This window comes from Colias croceus, chromosome 25 (genome assembly GCF_905220415.1).
Source record: "Colias croceus chromosome 25, ilColCroc2.1".
In the NCBI taxonomy this organism is placed as follows: Eukaryota; Metazoa; Arthropoda; class Insecta; order Lepidoptera; family Pieridae; genus Colias; species Colias croceus.
In genome coordinates, this window is record NC_059561.1 from 6,172,049 (window position 1) to 6,187,880 (window position 15,832).

At 32.6% G+C, this 15,832-nt stretch overlaps 2 protein-coding genes across 2 annotated transcripts; one reads left to right on the forward strand and one right to left on the reverse strand.

Annotated features, from left to right (window-relative positions):
• Nucleotides 1–1,329: 1,329 nt before the first annotated feature.
• Nucleotides 1,330–5,543, forward strand: LOC123703056 (plasma kallikrein-like). The gene is made up of 8 exons (XM_045650931.1): nucleotides 1,330–1,372; nucleotides 1,687–1,794; nucleotides 2,423–2,531; nucleotides 2,914–3,056; nucleotides 3,827–3,913; nucleotides 4,095–4,177; nucleotides 4,724–4,840; nucleotides 5,406–5,543. The coding sequence occupies exons 1-8, from the start codon at nucleotides 1,330–1,332 to the stop codon at nucleotides 5,520–5,522; spliced, it is 807 nt and encodes a 268-aa protein (XP_045506887.1). The 3' UTR covers nucleotides 5,523–5,543.
• A 2,849-nt stretch (nucleotides 5,544–8,392) lies between these two features.
• LOC123703057 lies at nucleotides 8,393–12,002 on the reverse strand. Its single transcript, XM_045650932.1, has 5 exons — nucleotides 11,874–12,002; nucleotides 10,945–11,027; nucleotides 10,532–10,651; nucleotides 9,168–9,286; nucleotides 8,393–8,761 (listed from the first exon to the last, which is right to left on the reverse strand). The coding sequence occupies exons 3-5, from the start codon at nucleotides 10,614–10,616 to the stop codon at nucleotides 8,393–8,395; spliced, it is 573 nt and encodes a 190-aa protein (XP_045506888.1). The 5' UTR covers nucleotides 10,617–10,651; nucleotides 10,945–11,027; nucleotides 11,874–12,002.
• Between the last annotated feature and the right edge of the window lie 3,830 nt (nucleotides 12,003–15,832).

The following is a 15,832-nucleotide window of genomic DNA, read 5'->3' on the forward strand; positions in this document are numbered from 1 at the left end:
AGATGGCTGTTTATTTCACTTTGCTCCTATCGTTTAACCTGGGTATATTATGTTTCATTATCATAAAATGATGAAAGGGCTTATTTTATGATGTAAGTTGTGATTAATTTAATATTAGTATTTTATATAAGCTCAGTTTTTAACAATTTCATCTCGACAAAAGTAAGCTAAGTTCAATAATACGTTTGATCGCCAATATTCATGTTTGTTGAATAATAATTAGCCTATCTGTTTAATAAGCTATTAGATATTTTTATTAAAATGAGAAGTATACACTGAAGAACTCGGAATCTAAACTTTCATTAAAGCTTAAATAACAATGCCTTATTGAACAATATACGTATTTTCTTTTTCTTAATATTTATTAATACAATTTGTATACACCATCTATAATCAAAACAGTACCAAGTGGAATATACCATAGTATCTTCGACTTTTCGTAATCTGAGTTGCTTTGTCTAGTACTGTTAAATCTTTTTAATACAGATCAACTGACAGTCACTCGCGATTTACGATAACATGCCTTTCTGATCCAATCAATTACATCTAGAACACACCATGAATTATGTATCAGAATTGTTACATCTTTGGTGCAATGCACAATGGTTAGAGCTACGTATCCATGGTAACCATTTGTTGAGCAACAGTTGATCCTACTCACTAATAATATTATAAATGCGAAAGTTTGTGAGGATGTAGGTGTGTGTGTGTGCGGTTGTGCTCTTTCACGCAAATACTGCTGAACCGATTACAATGAAATTTAGCACTATCATAGAGGTTAACTTGGATTAACACATAGGATAGGTTTTATTCCGGAAATCCCACGGGAACGGGAACTATTCGGGTTTTTCTTTGAAAACGCGGGCGAAGCCACGAGCGGAAAACTAGTTAAAAATGTTTCTGGAATCTTTGTTAAAATGTTGACGCTCTTTCACAATACGCGTTTTGGAATACGGTGTGTCTAGTAATGATAGCTCAATGATATCTACGCAGAAAAATCAAAGTATACATTTTGATCTCGATCTTTAGGTACATCCATTCAATTAATATATCGGATTTGTTACATACTGAATTGAGATGAGTTTTAATAATGCTTATGGAAAATCATCTAAAAGAAATCCCAGGCACTAAAATTCGAAAATAATTCGTTCTAAAATGTATTTATTTATGCGTGTTTTTGACACGCGTTGTATTTATATTTAGGATAAGTAGTATTCAATATAGATTCAGAATATGGTTTCTGAGAACTAACTTAAGTTCCAGCCTTTAGTCATAAAATTGTGATGGTTAACAAACCGTAAAATTAACATATGCCAAACTCGATTGAATATGTTACATAATGTGGTTTGGAGCCAGATAATTCTCATTTTCGGTAAGCAAAATCGTGTACCGCAATACCGCAGTTCCTATAATTTACTTTAAAATTATTGTCTTAATCACTCTATTATTTGTAGTTTTGCTATAATCATATTCATGTATAGTTTAACAAAGTTACACACACGCTATAGCTTAAAGAAGGCATTTCATAAATCTTTTAGATTCTAATATTGTAATTTAAATTTATAAATATTTTAATATTCACAAAACTCTACCACAAAGTCGTATTAATAATATATCCTCTGGAACTCGTAAGTTGTTACTTAACTTAAACTGTAAGACTCGCAGTATAAAAAAAAATTATTTCAGGAGCTTTGGTCGTCAAATCATGTGACAAGGGCAATACAAGGGTACATGAAGGTAATATAGGCGAAAATGCAAGTTTTCCCTGGCTAGGAGTACTGAGAGTTCATGTTCGTAAGTGACTATGAATAGACTGAACAATATTATTGAAGTTATACTTCTTTTGGCGCGATGGAGAAAAATGATGAGAGTGAATTTTAAGAATGCGCGCGCACACCGACACCTAAATTTAACAGCATGAAGTTAGTTCTAGGTGGTATGAAAATTGATAACTATGTTCAAGTTGTATAGAAGTATAACTTCTAACGCGTGTACATAAGTACACACACTCTTTTTGTAGTAAGAAGTAACTGTCTTCTATTATAATATGAAGCAGCCTAGCAGGTTAGCCATATCAACTGTGGCCATATCTTATTGATTTTCATTGTGTCATAGGTATAGTATTATCGAGTAAATTGTTTAGTTGAATATATGTGTAAATTGCAAACAGTTTTTGATGTAGAGTTGAAAATCTCTTTATTATTATTTCTTATAGAAATAAAAAACCAATGTCGTGATGCATTGGATATCTGAAATTAAAGACCAATATATATAGACCAATAGTTCTAGTGTTTTCAATAGAAATTACGTACTAAACTGCAAGATGATAAGGTTCAAAGAAATTAATGTAAATTCCTAGAGCCCTTACTAATAATAATAACGGATAAGATAGTCTTAAATATTTTCAGGAAGTATGTTTCAGATAAAGGCTCGAATTTTCAAACGGCTCTCAGTGGGCTATTGCTGATTAAAACCACGTATGCAATTGTGAGCGGTAGTGATGTTGCCAGAGTTTCGAGGCATTTGCTACGGTAAGAAGAAAATAAGAATTGTGGAGTTTTGAAAGGTTTACGATATTACGAGTAGGTATAATCATAAAATTAATATAAAACAGAAGATAAACATAACACATCTTCATTCATCATCTTCTCATCTTTTAATTCATTCAAAAGTTTGAAATAAATGTTTCATATTGGTTGAGATGGTTGTTAAAATATCATATCAATAGATAGCGCGGGGTAAGACCTTTAGACAAATAAAACCGAAAGAGTAAATTCTATTGCTCAGTCTGAATCACGGCCGACAGCCTAGGCGTTGACCCGGAATGGCAAAAAGACGCGGGTTCGAATCCCACCTCGTGATTGAATTTTTTCATTTTATAAGTTTTTTTTTTAAATTTGAAAAATGTTCTAGGACGGATAGTAAAGCGATGTTTATCACATCAGATGGTAAATATTGGACGTGTGGTGTCAAAGATTACATGATGCATCCTGAATACGAATATACCACTTATAATACCTTGGCTCTGATTGAGCTGGATATTGATAAGGATAATGGTTAGTACCTAATGCATGAGTTTTATATAATAATCATTATGCAGAATATGTAATTATCCTTACTTCTTTAAAAATTTTAATATTATGTGAGTGTGATCGTTTATTTGTTTGCTTGTCTTTCTTTCACGAAGAGCTATTTCACGCGCTAATGTTTGTGTCTGAAGATATAGTTTGGAGGCTAGAAGCAACTTTGTTAGGTCTCTACCATGTCTCTACATCCTACTAATATTATAAATGCGAAAGTTTGTATGGATGTATGGATGTTTGTTACTCTTTCACGTAAAAACTACTGAACCGATTACAATGAAATTTAGCACACATATAGAGGGTAACTTGGATTAACACATAGGATAGTTTTTATCCCGGAAATCCAATGGGAACGGGAACTATGCGGGTTTTCCTTTGCAAACGCGGGCGAAGCCGCGGGCGGAAATCTAGTAGGCTATAATTGTGGTCAAAAACATCTCATTCCTACGGGTATTTTCAAAACTGCGGGGGAGAAGCCGCGGGTAAACAGCTACTACAACATACTACTTACTACAACATATTAAGAAAACGTAGAGAACCTGAAAGTTAAGAAAATAACTTGCCGAAATAGCAGTCCTACAACGGCCTGCATTTATTCGCTTAATCTTGAATTAAAAAAATATATATTCTTTAGTATACAAATTGGTTTTCAATTTAAATTTAAAAGCAACTTGTAATGATGGTATAATTAATATAGTGGTCTTATGAATAAAAGCCATGCAATACAAATAAATTATTTACAGAAAATTACTCCAACCTAAAGCCTATATGCTGGCCAAGCTATCTCTATAATGCGTCTACATATCTCTACGCACTGGGATACACAGATGGTAATGTATAAATATTTTTATTGTTGTATTAAGTAAAATAGTGAGCTCGTTAAGTGAAGGGAATGATAAATTATTTTAAAGTTGCATTGAAACTTGTGCTTGTTTTTATTGAATCGCACTAATTATTTATGCAGTATAAATTTTAATTTGTCCTCTTAATAACTGAGAATTTTTTTTTCAGAAAATCAGATATTGGAAAAAGTAATATATAAAATGCAATACGTCAGTCTTCCACTTTGCGAAGAATTTTATAACAGGGCTGGGGTATTTTTTTTTTCTCATATTTTTTTATGCATTTTACCAAAATATCTTGACCGCCTCCTTGGTACAGTGGTTGACGCGTGAGCGTAGAACCGAGGGGTCCTGGGCTCGATTCCCGGTGGAGACGAAGAAAAAAAAATGTCTCGGTCTGATAGGACATAGAAGGCTGATCACCTACTTGTCCCTAAAGAAAAATCGATCAGTGAAACAGATGTATGCATAATGCATCTGCCCCTTACCCCACTACGGGGACATGGGACTTCACTTTTACCAAAATATCTTATGTTGTAAAATAACTTGCCATAACTATAATGAATCATATTCACATTAGTATCTCATGTTAACTTTTAATTATATTTTTCGCGAATCTCAATTTAGTTAAACATTCTAAGAATTCCTTTTATTGCTTATACAATGAGCTATCTTCATAATTTTCTAAATCAGATCCGACAAAAATAGCAACAACGACAGAAAGCAAGGAATATAATTTTAAATTACTTCCTTCGTGTATATTTGTGATTTTTAATAATAATCATTTAATTATTTTAGACGTCCGGAGGAAAATTACCACAGTATCAATGTGGTTATGCCATAAATAATAAGAAAAACTGCGTTTGGGATAATGGCATGGTGCTTGCTTCAAATTCTACTGGTTTTTGGAGTGTGGTAAGCTAGTCTATATGTTTACGAGTATGTAAAATTATAAAATTAGGTAGTTATTTTGTTTATAATCCATACTAATATTATAAATGCGAAAGTAACTCTGTCTGTCTGTCTGTTACTCAATCACGCCTAAACTACTGAACCAATTTCCATGAAATTTGGTATGGAGATATTTTGATACCCGAGAAAGGACATAGGCTACTTTTTATCCCGGGAAAATGACGCAATCCCGGAAATCCCACGGGAACGGGAACTATGCGGGTTTTTCTTTGACTGCGCGGGCAAAGCCGCGGGCGGAAACCTAGTATAAACTAAGAAAGATTAGACTGGCGTATATTTTTTGTAGAATCGTCCGCCCGGATTATCTGTTTTTGCTGAAATATTGAGAAAATAAAAAATAAAATAAACATCAATTCTATAAAAACGTAGTAGAGATGATCTTATTTAAAAAGGATCATTTTTATCCTAGCAAGTGAAGCCGCCATTTTTTAAGAGTTTATTTTTATTGAAATTGCAATACAAATATGCTATTTTAATTAAAAATGATATAGATTTGTTAATTTTTCAGATCGGGTTTGGAGTTCGAGGGCCAGGATGCGCAGCTCCAGCTAGATTTATCAATATCTACCCATATTTATCGTGGATTCGAACTGCTACAGATTTAATTGATGCTACATATTTTTAAAGTTCTTTTAATTACATTACGGAAAAGTAATCTTCGGCATATTACGATGTTCGATAATAGTGACATCACTTAAATCTCTTTTGAAGAAGAAGAAGAAGAAGAAGAAGAAAAGTTTATTCAACACCACACACATAATAAAAGGAAAAAAAAAAAAAAAACACAAAACAAAAGCAACAAATTAAAAAAGAAAAAAAATAAAATAGAACTTATTCCTAATCAGTGTGGTGCTAAAAAGGGTCGCTACTCAGCATGTGCTGCACTTGTTGTGAAGCGCTGATTTTCAGTAGCCCCTTGTTGGAGTGCCAGTCAATAGACTTGAATTATAAAATATACGTATTATTACTTCTCATGTATACTTAAATATAGGTAATATTCAAATATATAATAATTAGTAGAATACACAACACAAGTACATATTAATAATAATAGTAATATAATATAAACAAGACATAATAACATAATTTTACATATAGGTAATATAGATATGAAATACAATATAACACAATAAACAATAAACACAATCGTACCCTGTAATATCCTATGCGACTAAGGCTGGTTATGTTATTATTATTACCATTTCAATTGGTTTTGGTACCTATAATAAATGCTCTTATGGATTTGGGTTCTTCTATACAATGCACTAGCTAATAAACGAATTAAAATAATTAATGTAAGTATTGCAATATAATAAATATTTTCAAACACTTCACAGTGGTTTTATTTTACAACCAAATGATTATCATTTAAAAAAGCTCAATTTTAAATGCCTTGGACACCTACAAAATGTAGGTTGATTGTAATTTCTACACATTATGTCTTTATTATTGAAGTGAAACTTGCGCGTTGAGAATAAAATTTCAAGAAGATACCAAAGTACCTTACTCCATGACGTGACGGTATTGCCACGACGCGACTTTGAAATTTTACTTTCAACACGCTTAAAGACACTTCAAAAAACCTACAAATACACCAACATAATTATTTCCTACGTTAGCATTTATTAAATTACTTTAATGTTAAATGATCTAATTCTGAACCAATTGCATTTACTCGAAAATGTAACGATTATGACTTGGTTTGAATCCCTTGGGCAATAAACCTTTATTAAAATAGGCCAGTTCAACCGTCTGTGACCTTATGACTTTACCTTTTAATGGCTCTAGATGCCCTTGTACGGCAATTTAGGGGTGATCTTTTAGCTTCTACTGTTTTACTATGTAAATACGTTTAAACGAATTAAACATTGTACTTTTATATGTTTGATTTTACGCGGGTATTACACTAGCTCTCGCGGTTTCACCCGAATTGTTCCACTCCTGTTGGTCTTAGCGTGATATTATATAGATAATATAGCCTTCCTCGATAAATGGGCAATCTAACACCGAAATAATTTTTCGGACCGATCTAAAATCGGACCAGTAGTTCCTGAGATTAGCGCGTTCATACAAAAAAAAACCAAAATCCTCAGCTTTATAAACAGCGTGGTCACGGGAACCGTGAATAATATAATGAATAAATCGCTTTTAAATCCGTTAAAGTCTTTAATTTCTAATCTTTTTCTAATCAATTCATGTTAAAAGTCTATGACGTGTAGTCTTCTGTTTCGTTCTCTTTTACGAAGGACATGAAACCTCTTTAGACATTTATAATTCTTTGATTATACAAAAATATGACCATTTCAATTCGCTTCGCTACAATCAGCGACATTACGATGTACCCCAGTATGTTTTGGAAAAAACAACGAGACGCATTCCCATAAAATAAATGCTATACGTATAAATAGCCGTAGCCTATAAATAACAATTCCAACGACTTCATCTCATAGCCCTAATTTCGCTCGACAGGTTTCAAGCTACGGTTATTATATGTCAATCATCAGGCCACTTATTTATAAAATAATAAAAATAACGTATGCATCAACACCAAATCAACAGACGAATAAACTCGCTGTATTAATAATGCATTTGATACCATGAAAATTTTATTTTGATCCTTGGAGGGTTGGTGTATCAAATGCGTTGGTATAACGCTGATGTTGGCTTTCGTAAGACGACAGCATCATAAAATTGATGGAATGTCGAAGAATGTACCAGAGGCTCTTTTGTATGTCTTATGTTAATTAACAGGTATTCTCAATATTTCATATGGAGTTGAGGGTTTGATTAAATTTATTAATTTTTTGTACTTCTCAATGTTTTATATCATGGAAATAATATTATAATAAAGGTGCTTGTGTGCTGATAAATAATACCTGTATAGAATCCATTCAGATTTTCAAATAAATTGATCCAAATGTTCATTGATCATTCAATTCTCAGTATATATCAGGTGATCGTATTTATTTAAACTGACATTAGGTTTATCTCGCAAATACTTTGAAATATAAATAATAAATACTTTGAAATTCAAGGGAAAATAAAACAACACAGAATATGTATTAAATCATTTATTTATACTTTTGCAGTAGCAATATATAAAACACTTAATAAGGTAATATGCAAAACAAGTTGTCTATAAGCACAACTTAATTCTCTCTATGACAATTAGGTAATAGGTTTAACATCTATGTTTGTGCGTATAAATTAATTTTGGTGATATTATCAATTACTCGTAAATCCTTACTAAAATATTCAGTGCTATAGAATATTAATCAGCAATAAAATCAAAATTTATTTCTTCTGAACGCAAAGGACTATATTTTTTACATAATATACTTATAACAAGTTATTACTAACAAGAGCAGTCTCATATGTTAGGAATATGATTCGTTATTTACACTTGAAATTGTAATTTCTACATTATTTTTCATGTCAATACATATAAAAAATTTAAAACTTTACACAAAGTTAGTCACAACTATTTACAATCTATTAAAACAAACACTTCCTAGCGGACCGCAGTAAAAAGTCCTCATCATCGAACTTCGGTTCCTCTTCCTTATTTTCAATTTTCTGCCCAAAAAACTCCACGACAATCTTGGCTTTACCAGTAAACTCAAATTTAAAGATAATATTGGTAGTCTCATAGTTCTCATACTTCGAATATCTGTCCTTTATAAACAGTATTTTCGGCGGGACTGTGGTATTACGTCCCAAAATTGGTACAGTCTTTATGAGATGTTCCAAGTCGTCCTGGTGGAAGCCTTTGTCGATCCAGAGATTTGTTTTTGTCCGTTTGTCGCAGTGTACTGTTACCATCACACAAGTCATGTTCGGATATAGCGTGTCGAAGAGAGATAGCTGAAAAATGAAATGAGTAATGAGGTAATAGTTAAAACTATTTTATTGTTCTCTAAAAATGCGTTTCGCCCTATTTATATGAGCTTTTAAATGTTGGCTTCTACTTGATAAAGATACTTTTTAAATTTGATTTGTTCGTTCGTGATTTGGAATGTTGTAACAGTGTATGTGGTTTATTCATATACTTTGTTCATTTGCTTCCTAACTTAGATCAAATAATTAGATCAGATACTAAACTAACTATAATAACTAGATGTGCATTTTCACACGACAAAAGATAGGTACTACTCTAGCTTATCTGTTATTCTAGTACTACTTTAAAATTGTAAATTTAATCAAAATACGCTCAGTAGTTTAGTTGTGATTGTAACAATTTTTAAACATGCAAATTTTTAAATATAAATACCACATAAACTCCTGTTCCGATGTGTCCCGGGGCTTCAATTCTTCCAATTTCTCTGTACATAGGTTCACCATCTATATCTGAACATTTGCCCAATACTGTTTCTCTTACGTTAGAATAATCTGGAATTTTACATTACTATTTCATATTATGTACTATAATATTATCTTCTCTTATTTATTTCATCAAGTAGCAAAGGTATGCAGGTAAAAAATAATTAATGTGCATTCAACTGTCTCTTTTTGTGTTAAATATTTACAAAAATGTAATATTAGTAGGATATGATTTATTAGTTCTCCATCTTGTACATATGAGAGGCTTCATTTTAATTTTAGCGTTCTCGAAGTAATAGCAATGAATAGCAAATATTTTCTGCAAATTCAGAAAATGTTTCTATTGATTTATTGGAACGAAGTTCCTTATCGCGCGTTGTGAAAGGGGGCTAGCCGGAAAAAATTCTTACGAAAAGTTGTCACGACACTTTTTGCTAGAGTTGTGCGGCGTGCGGCGTGCGCGTGGTTCTCTGTCTGTCTCTCTCTAACTTAACACTTCGTTCCATCCGGATGTCCCTTGACATCGCTCAAGATTTTTTTTAAATGATCGTGGGCTAGAAACACCTATATATGTATACATAATTTGTTACCTAAACTGTAACTAACTATACTAACTTTTTCTCAACACCATCGTCATATCATCCAGTTTTTCCAGTACAAAATCATCTTGCCTGTCAATACTCTCACTGGGTATAAACGGATTCTTGTTTCTTCTATACAAATTGGTATCCAAACGATATGTTCTACGGTATGTGTTTGTATGTAAATTTCTTTGTATCCAAGTTGTGTATGGAGATAGTTTTATGTACCTAGATGGCAGAGAGCAGCCGGGACCTAGGATGCTAATTCCTACCTGTGAAATTAATATATCAATAAGAGCGATTGTGTTTTCATTTAGGAGCCCTACAAATGACAAACATGTGTTGATAAACATCTTTTATAAGTGAAGAAGTGGAAATTAGGGGAAGAAGTCTTTTAAGTACATATAAAATATTCTGAAAGTTTATATGAAAAACAAGTTAGCGACTTTTCGACATGATATTATGTGATATTATACTGAACTAAGAAGCAACATGAAAAAACCTATCCTATTTCCCGGGGTAAAAAGTAGCCTATGTCCTTTCTCGGGTATCAAAATATCCCTCTACCAAATTTCATGCAAATTGGTTCAGTAGTTAAAGCGTGATTGAGTAACAGACAGACAGAGTTACTTTCGCATGTATAATTCTTGGCAATAGTATGTTCATACATTTTTAAATTAATAAAATCATTCAGTAATAGTAAATCATACAGTAAAAGTCCAGAAAAGCTTACCAGAATCCATTGATTCTTTATCTTGGAAACCAACGCCATTCCTGGATCGATCACACAACTCTGTTCTGTGTCTGCTTTTACACATATGAAGTGTTTAGGCCAGAGACTCTGAAAGTTGATCTGAAAATATATTTTTCTTACTATATTAATTATGATTACCTAGTACCTACTAAGTTAATATACTTAACAAATTACTACTGTTAATATTACATGAAATGCAAAAAGCTGAAAAAATCTGCTGTTAACTGTTTGTTGTCTCTACATAATATTACATAACAAAGTTCTCCGTCGCGTCTGTTTGCCTATCATTCTGTTCACGATTAACTCTAAAATTGCTGAACCGATTTTCATTTCGTTTTCACCCTTGGATAGCGTGGTTTTCAAGGAAAGTTTTCGTTCATATGAAACCTCACCTCCTCATTCTGATAAAATTCTTCACAACTATTTTTATCGATTTCTTGCACCTTGTTCTTTATCTGACGGAACCTCAGGTCAACTGTGAAATTAAATTGTTAAGGGCCGATTTTTCAATGATTGGATAAAACTTATCCGTCCAATAAAGTATTACACGATAGTATTACAATGTCACGTAAACTGTCAAATACGGGCAATTAGAATACGTTTTTAAAATGGTAGTTTTATACATTATTCGACGAATAAGTTTTAACCAAGGATTGAAAAATCAGCCCTTAAATCTATACATATAATAAATCTGTAGAAGGGTCAATTCTGTACATTGAAAATATTGAAAAAATAAATAGCAGGGGGTGTTACTGGATCGATACCAAACCCAAATATGTGATTAAAAAATTTTTTGTCTGTCTGTCTGTCTGTCTGTCTGTCTGTCTGTATGTGAAGGCATCACGTGAAAACTAGCGGTTCGATTTCGATGAAACTTGGTATAATTATACCTTATTATCCTGGGCGTAAAATAGGATACTTTTTATCCTGGAAAAATACGTAGAAAAAAATTAATCTTAATTTTTCAGTTTTATCCATAGACGTTGTTCCGTAGAACCGCGAACACACGTTGCGTATTATTATAGGCCTAGCCGTATTTGGGAATTGGGTCCAATAGATATTTATAAGATGTTATTGACAGAGGTACTCAAAATGGAGAAATAACCATCCACGCGAAGACCGACATCCGCGCGGACGGAGTCGCGGGCAGAAGCTAGTATTACATATTATATTTATTGTGATAATTTTGAAATTTGGATTTTAGGAATACTTATTTACAACATAAATATGACGCGAAAACCTATTATCTACATATTAGAATTAATATATATATATTATATACTATTTTACATTTTATAAGATGAAATTAAATATAACTTACAATCGTCCTTTAATAATATCGTATATAAATTGTGCTGAAAGTCCATGGTTCCATTTGGCAAGTTAATTACGCTCCCTGAAAACATAGCCAATTAATTTTAGATAATATAAATTTTCCACGAAGCATAGATCTACACGAATTCATTAATAAATAAATCATTCAATTGAACAAGCATTTCTACATCCATATACTAATACTAGCGGTTCGCCCCAGCTTCGCCCGTGGTACCTACCTACATGTTTACGTTTTTGTTCATAAAAACTATCCTATCTCTCAAGTTGGATGGAACTGCACATGGTGTGCGAATTTTATTATAATCGGTTAAGTGGTTTAGGAGTCCATTGAGGACAAACATTGTGACACGAGATTTTTATATATTAAGATTATAAATGCGAAAATAACTCTATCTGTCTGTCTGTTCACGCCTAAACTAATGAACCAATTTGCATGAAATTTGGTATCGAGATATTTTGATACCCGAGAAAGGAGATGGCTACTTTTTACCCCGGGACATATGATAGGTTTTATCCCGAAAATCCCACGGGAACTATGCGGGATTTTCTTTTGACTGCGCGTGCGAGCCGGGGGCGGAAAGCTAGTAGTAATTTTTAACTAGTTATTTATAAACAACTAGCTTTCCGCCCGCGGCTTCGCCTGCGCTGTCAAAGATAAACCCGCATAGTTCCCGTTCCCGTGGGATTTCCGGGATTGCGTCATTTTTCCGGGATAAAAAGTAGCCTAACGCCTTTCACGGGTATCAAAATATCTCCATACCAAATTTCATGAAAATTGGTTCAGTAATTTAGGCGTGATTGAGTAACAGACAGACAGACAGAGTTACTTTCGCATTTATAATATTAAATAGTATGGATTTTATACATACAAGTTCATAGTAAGTGAGTAAGTAAATGCGTTTAACAATACTGACTTATATTAAATTAAAATAGTCGACGAAAAAGAAATACTCACAAAAATTATCATAACAGTTTAAATAAACCAAGGCTATTGTATTCATCACTTTATTGTGTTCTGGATGTATTTTATAGTCTATCAAACAGCATTCATAGGTCACCTCTTTGTGAAGGAAGTATGATTTTGCAGTTTTTCTAAAAGATGATGTTAAAATAAGATGTATAGAGCTGTATAAAATGTATAGTATTTCAGGCGGAACATCGACATATCCTACTAATATTATAAATGCGAAAGTTTGTATGGATGTATGAATGTATGGATGTTTGTTACTCTTTCACGTAAAAACTACTGAACCCGATTACAATGAAATTTAGCACGCATATAGAGGGTAACTTGGATTAACACATAGGATAGTTTTTATCCCGGAAATCCCACGGGAACGGGAACTATGCGGGTTTTCCTTTGAAAACGCGGGCGAAGCCGCGGGCGGAAATCTAGTGTTGTAATAAAACTTAATCTTCTAATATATGAAATTCCCCTGTCATAATGTTAGTTACCATACTTCTCCAAAACGGCTGGATCGATTCTCATGAAATTTTTTGTGCATATCGGGTAGGTCTGAGAATCGGTCAACATCTATTTTTCTTACCCCTAGGTGATCAAGAGTAAGGCAGAACAACGTTTGCCGGTACAGCTAGTAATATATAGATCTTATTTGTAATTATATTGAAACGATAGGGGGAGGACAATGTATCCAGGTTTCAAAAAATCAAATGTTAAGATTTATTGCTGATTATTTATAGCTTAGATATTAAATAAAAAAAAGATAATATTCTCAGATGTCACACAAACCTATACGTGTAGGAAAGTAGCCTAAGTGCTAATCTAGACCATAATAATTATTTATCAAAAAAATGTGTCAAGTTTCTTTTAATTAACTGTTTCATTAATTCATTTATAATAGTAGTTTTCTAATTTCACTTAAAATAAACACTTACATTAAAGAATTGTTGGCCAATTTTGCTATATCACTGGCGACTGCTATTGACACGTTTTTCTGTATCATGATCAATCCTGTTGCCGCTTTTGCTCCATAATCTGAAAAATATATTCTATATTAAATTTATAAAAAACCTGACTCTGATAGAGATCTATGTATACTAAATGATATGATAAAGCGAAAATATACCTATTTATTTTTGTACGTAAACAACAAACTCCAAAATACTCAACCGTAATTAAAATAGTTTTACCATTGGAGAGCTCTATATCTTTACCGAGTGACATTAATTTAATATCTCAGGTCAACCCGAGGGAATCCGGGGGCAGCAAGCTTGTTATAAATATAAAGATCGATGATAGAAATTTCCGTATTAGAAAGTAGAAATTTACGACTTGTTACATCGAACATTTCATACAAAATAAACTCGTAAACTTAAAAAACATAGAATCTTACCGCTAGTTACTTCCAAGATACCAATCCATGGATATTTTGCACCGCACACCCCTGTAAATAAAAGTTAAAAGCTGTAGTTTTTTTAGTAAATACCTCATTTTCATTAGTAGGTACTTATACATCTATACTAATATTATAAAGTGTACAGTGGGTATAATCATTGGTAATCAAAAATGCAAGGAGCAGTTAACCCCTATACAAATATTATAAACCTGAAGAGTTGGTTTGTTTGTTTGAACGCGCTAATTTCAGGAACTACTGGTCCGATTTAAAAAATTCTTTCGGTGTTAGATAGCTCTCTTATCGAGAAAGGCTCGCTCTCTCGCTCGCCCATTTATCGAAATCTACGCTAAGACCAACAGGAGCGGAGCAACGCGGGTAAAACTGCGGGGCACAACTAGTATTTAATATTTATTAACCTATAAATACAATCAAGAGAAGAAAATTTAATTCCATCGTAAAACAATCACGTCATATTGCAACACTGTACACGACTGGTTGATTCGAAAACAATTAAACCATAAATATAATTGTTTTGTAAATAAAAAGATTTATTTAAAAACAACCACATGTTCCTATATTTACTATTTATATTTTCTGCTTGAATACGAGTATAATTTTAAATAATACATTTTGAAAATTTCTGTTCGGTTTGAAGTAGATAAAAAATCATGTACCTACTAATATTATTATGAATTGGAAAGTTTTTTGTTTGCTTGCACGCGCTTATCTCAGGAACTACTTACCTTATACCTACACATTAATTTATCAAGGAAGGCATCGGAGCAATTTACCCACAAAACTTCGCTCGTAGTTATAGACGTAGACCCACCAGTGGGTCATAGCGGGGCAAACTTCACAAATAGTAATTTTGTGAATAATTTGGATAGCACAAACTGGTTAGACCACTAAACTTCACCAAGAAGCTGATCCCATTAAACAGGGCACAGTAATTAACTGAAACTAAATAAAATAAAAATATGCACCGAAGACAATTGCAAATAAATCTGTTTTGTATTTGCAGTTCCAAGCGGCTTTGTTGAAAACTGAGTACGGTCAGCAGAAATAATTGAATTAAAGAAAGAGTCATTCAAACTTTTACACTTCCTTTTTTTGTTTTGCCTTTTCACTTCGTTTTTTTGTTTGCTGTCATTCAAATCCTTCGAAATTATCCTTAGGTACAGAATTGAATCTATTATGAACAATAATATTATAAATAGTTGCTTTACTACTGTGAAAACTAAATACTGATACTGAATTATATTTTTGTCACAAGTATGAAGTAAGTAAGTATAAAAAACGTTACAAATTAACGCTACAAAACAAAAATAATTACTGCAATCACAGTCATGTAAAAGAATATGCATAATTTAGAAACGTATTATGTCTATCCATTGAGTTACCTACTATGTACTACGTACTAGAGAGGACATTGCTACTACACTATTTGCAACACGAGTTAGAGTCAATCGTCTCAAACCACGAGTTAGAGTCACCAATCGCTTGTCGCACAGATTTTGTTCGTGGTGTCCTCTCTATACGTAGTAATAATACCTCCATGTGTCTATCTATTTATATACTAAAGTAGATA

Bases quoted from the DNA above. Each gene is read 5' to 3' on its own strand.
- LOC123703056 (XM_045650931.1), top strand. From the start codon at position 1,330: ATGTTACATAATGTGGTTTGGAGCCAGATAATTCTCATTTTCG. The intron at 1,373-1,686 runs GTAAGCAAAATC...AAATTATTTCAG, and splicing joins CCAGATAATTCTCATTTTCG to GAGCTTTGGTCGTCAAATCA. The intron at 1,795-2,422 runs GTAAGTGACTAT...AGTATGTTTCAG, and splicing joins AGTACTGAGAGTTCATGTTC to ATAAAGGCTCGAATTTTCAA.
- LOC123703057 (XM_045650932.1), bottom strand. From the start codon at position 10,616: ATGTGTAAAAGCAGACACAGAACAGAGTTGTGTGATCGATCCAGGAAT. The intron at 9,287-10,531 runs GTAAGCTTTTCT...GTAAAATTCCAG, and splicing joins TAAAGAATCAATGGATTCTG to ATTATTCTAACGTAAGAGAA. The intron at 8,762-9,167 runs GTATTTATATTT...TTCATTTTTCAG, and splicing joins TCGGAACAGGAGTTTATGTG to CTATCTCTCTTCGACACGCT.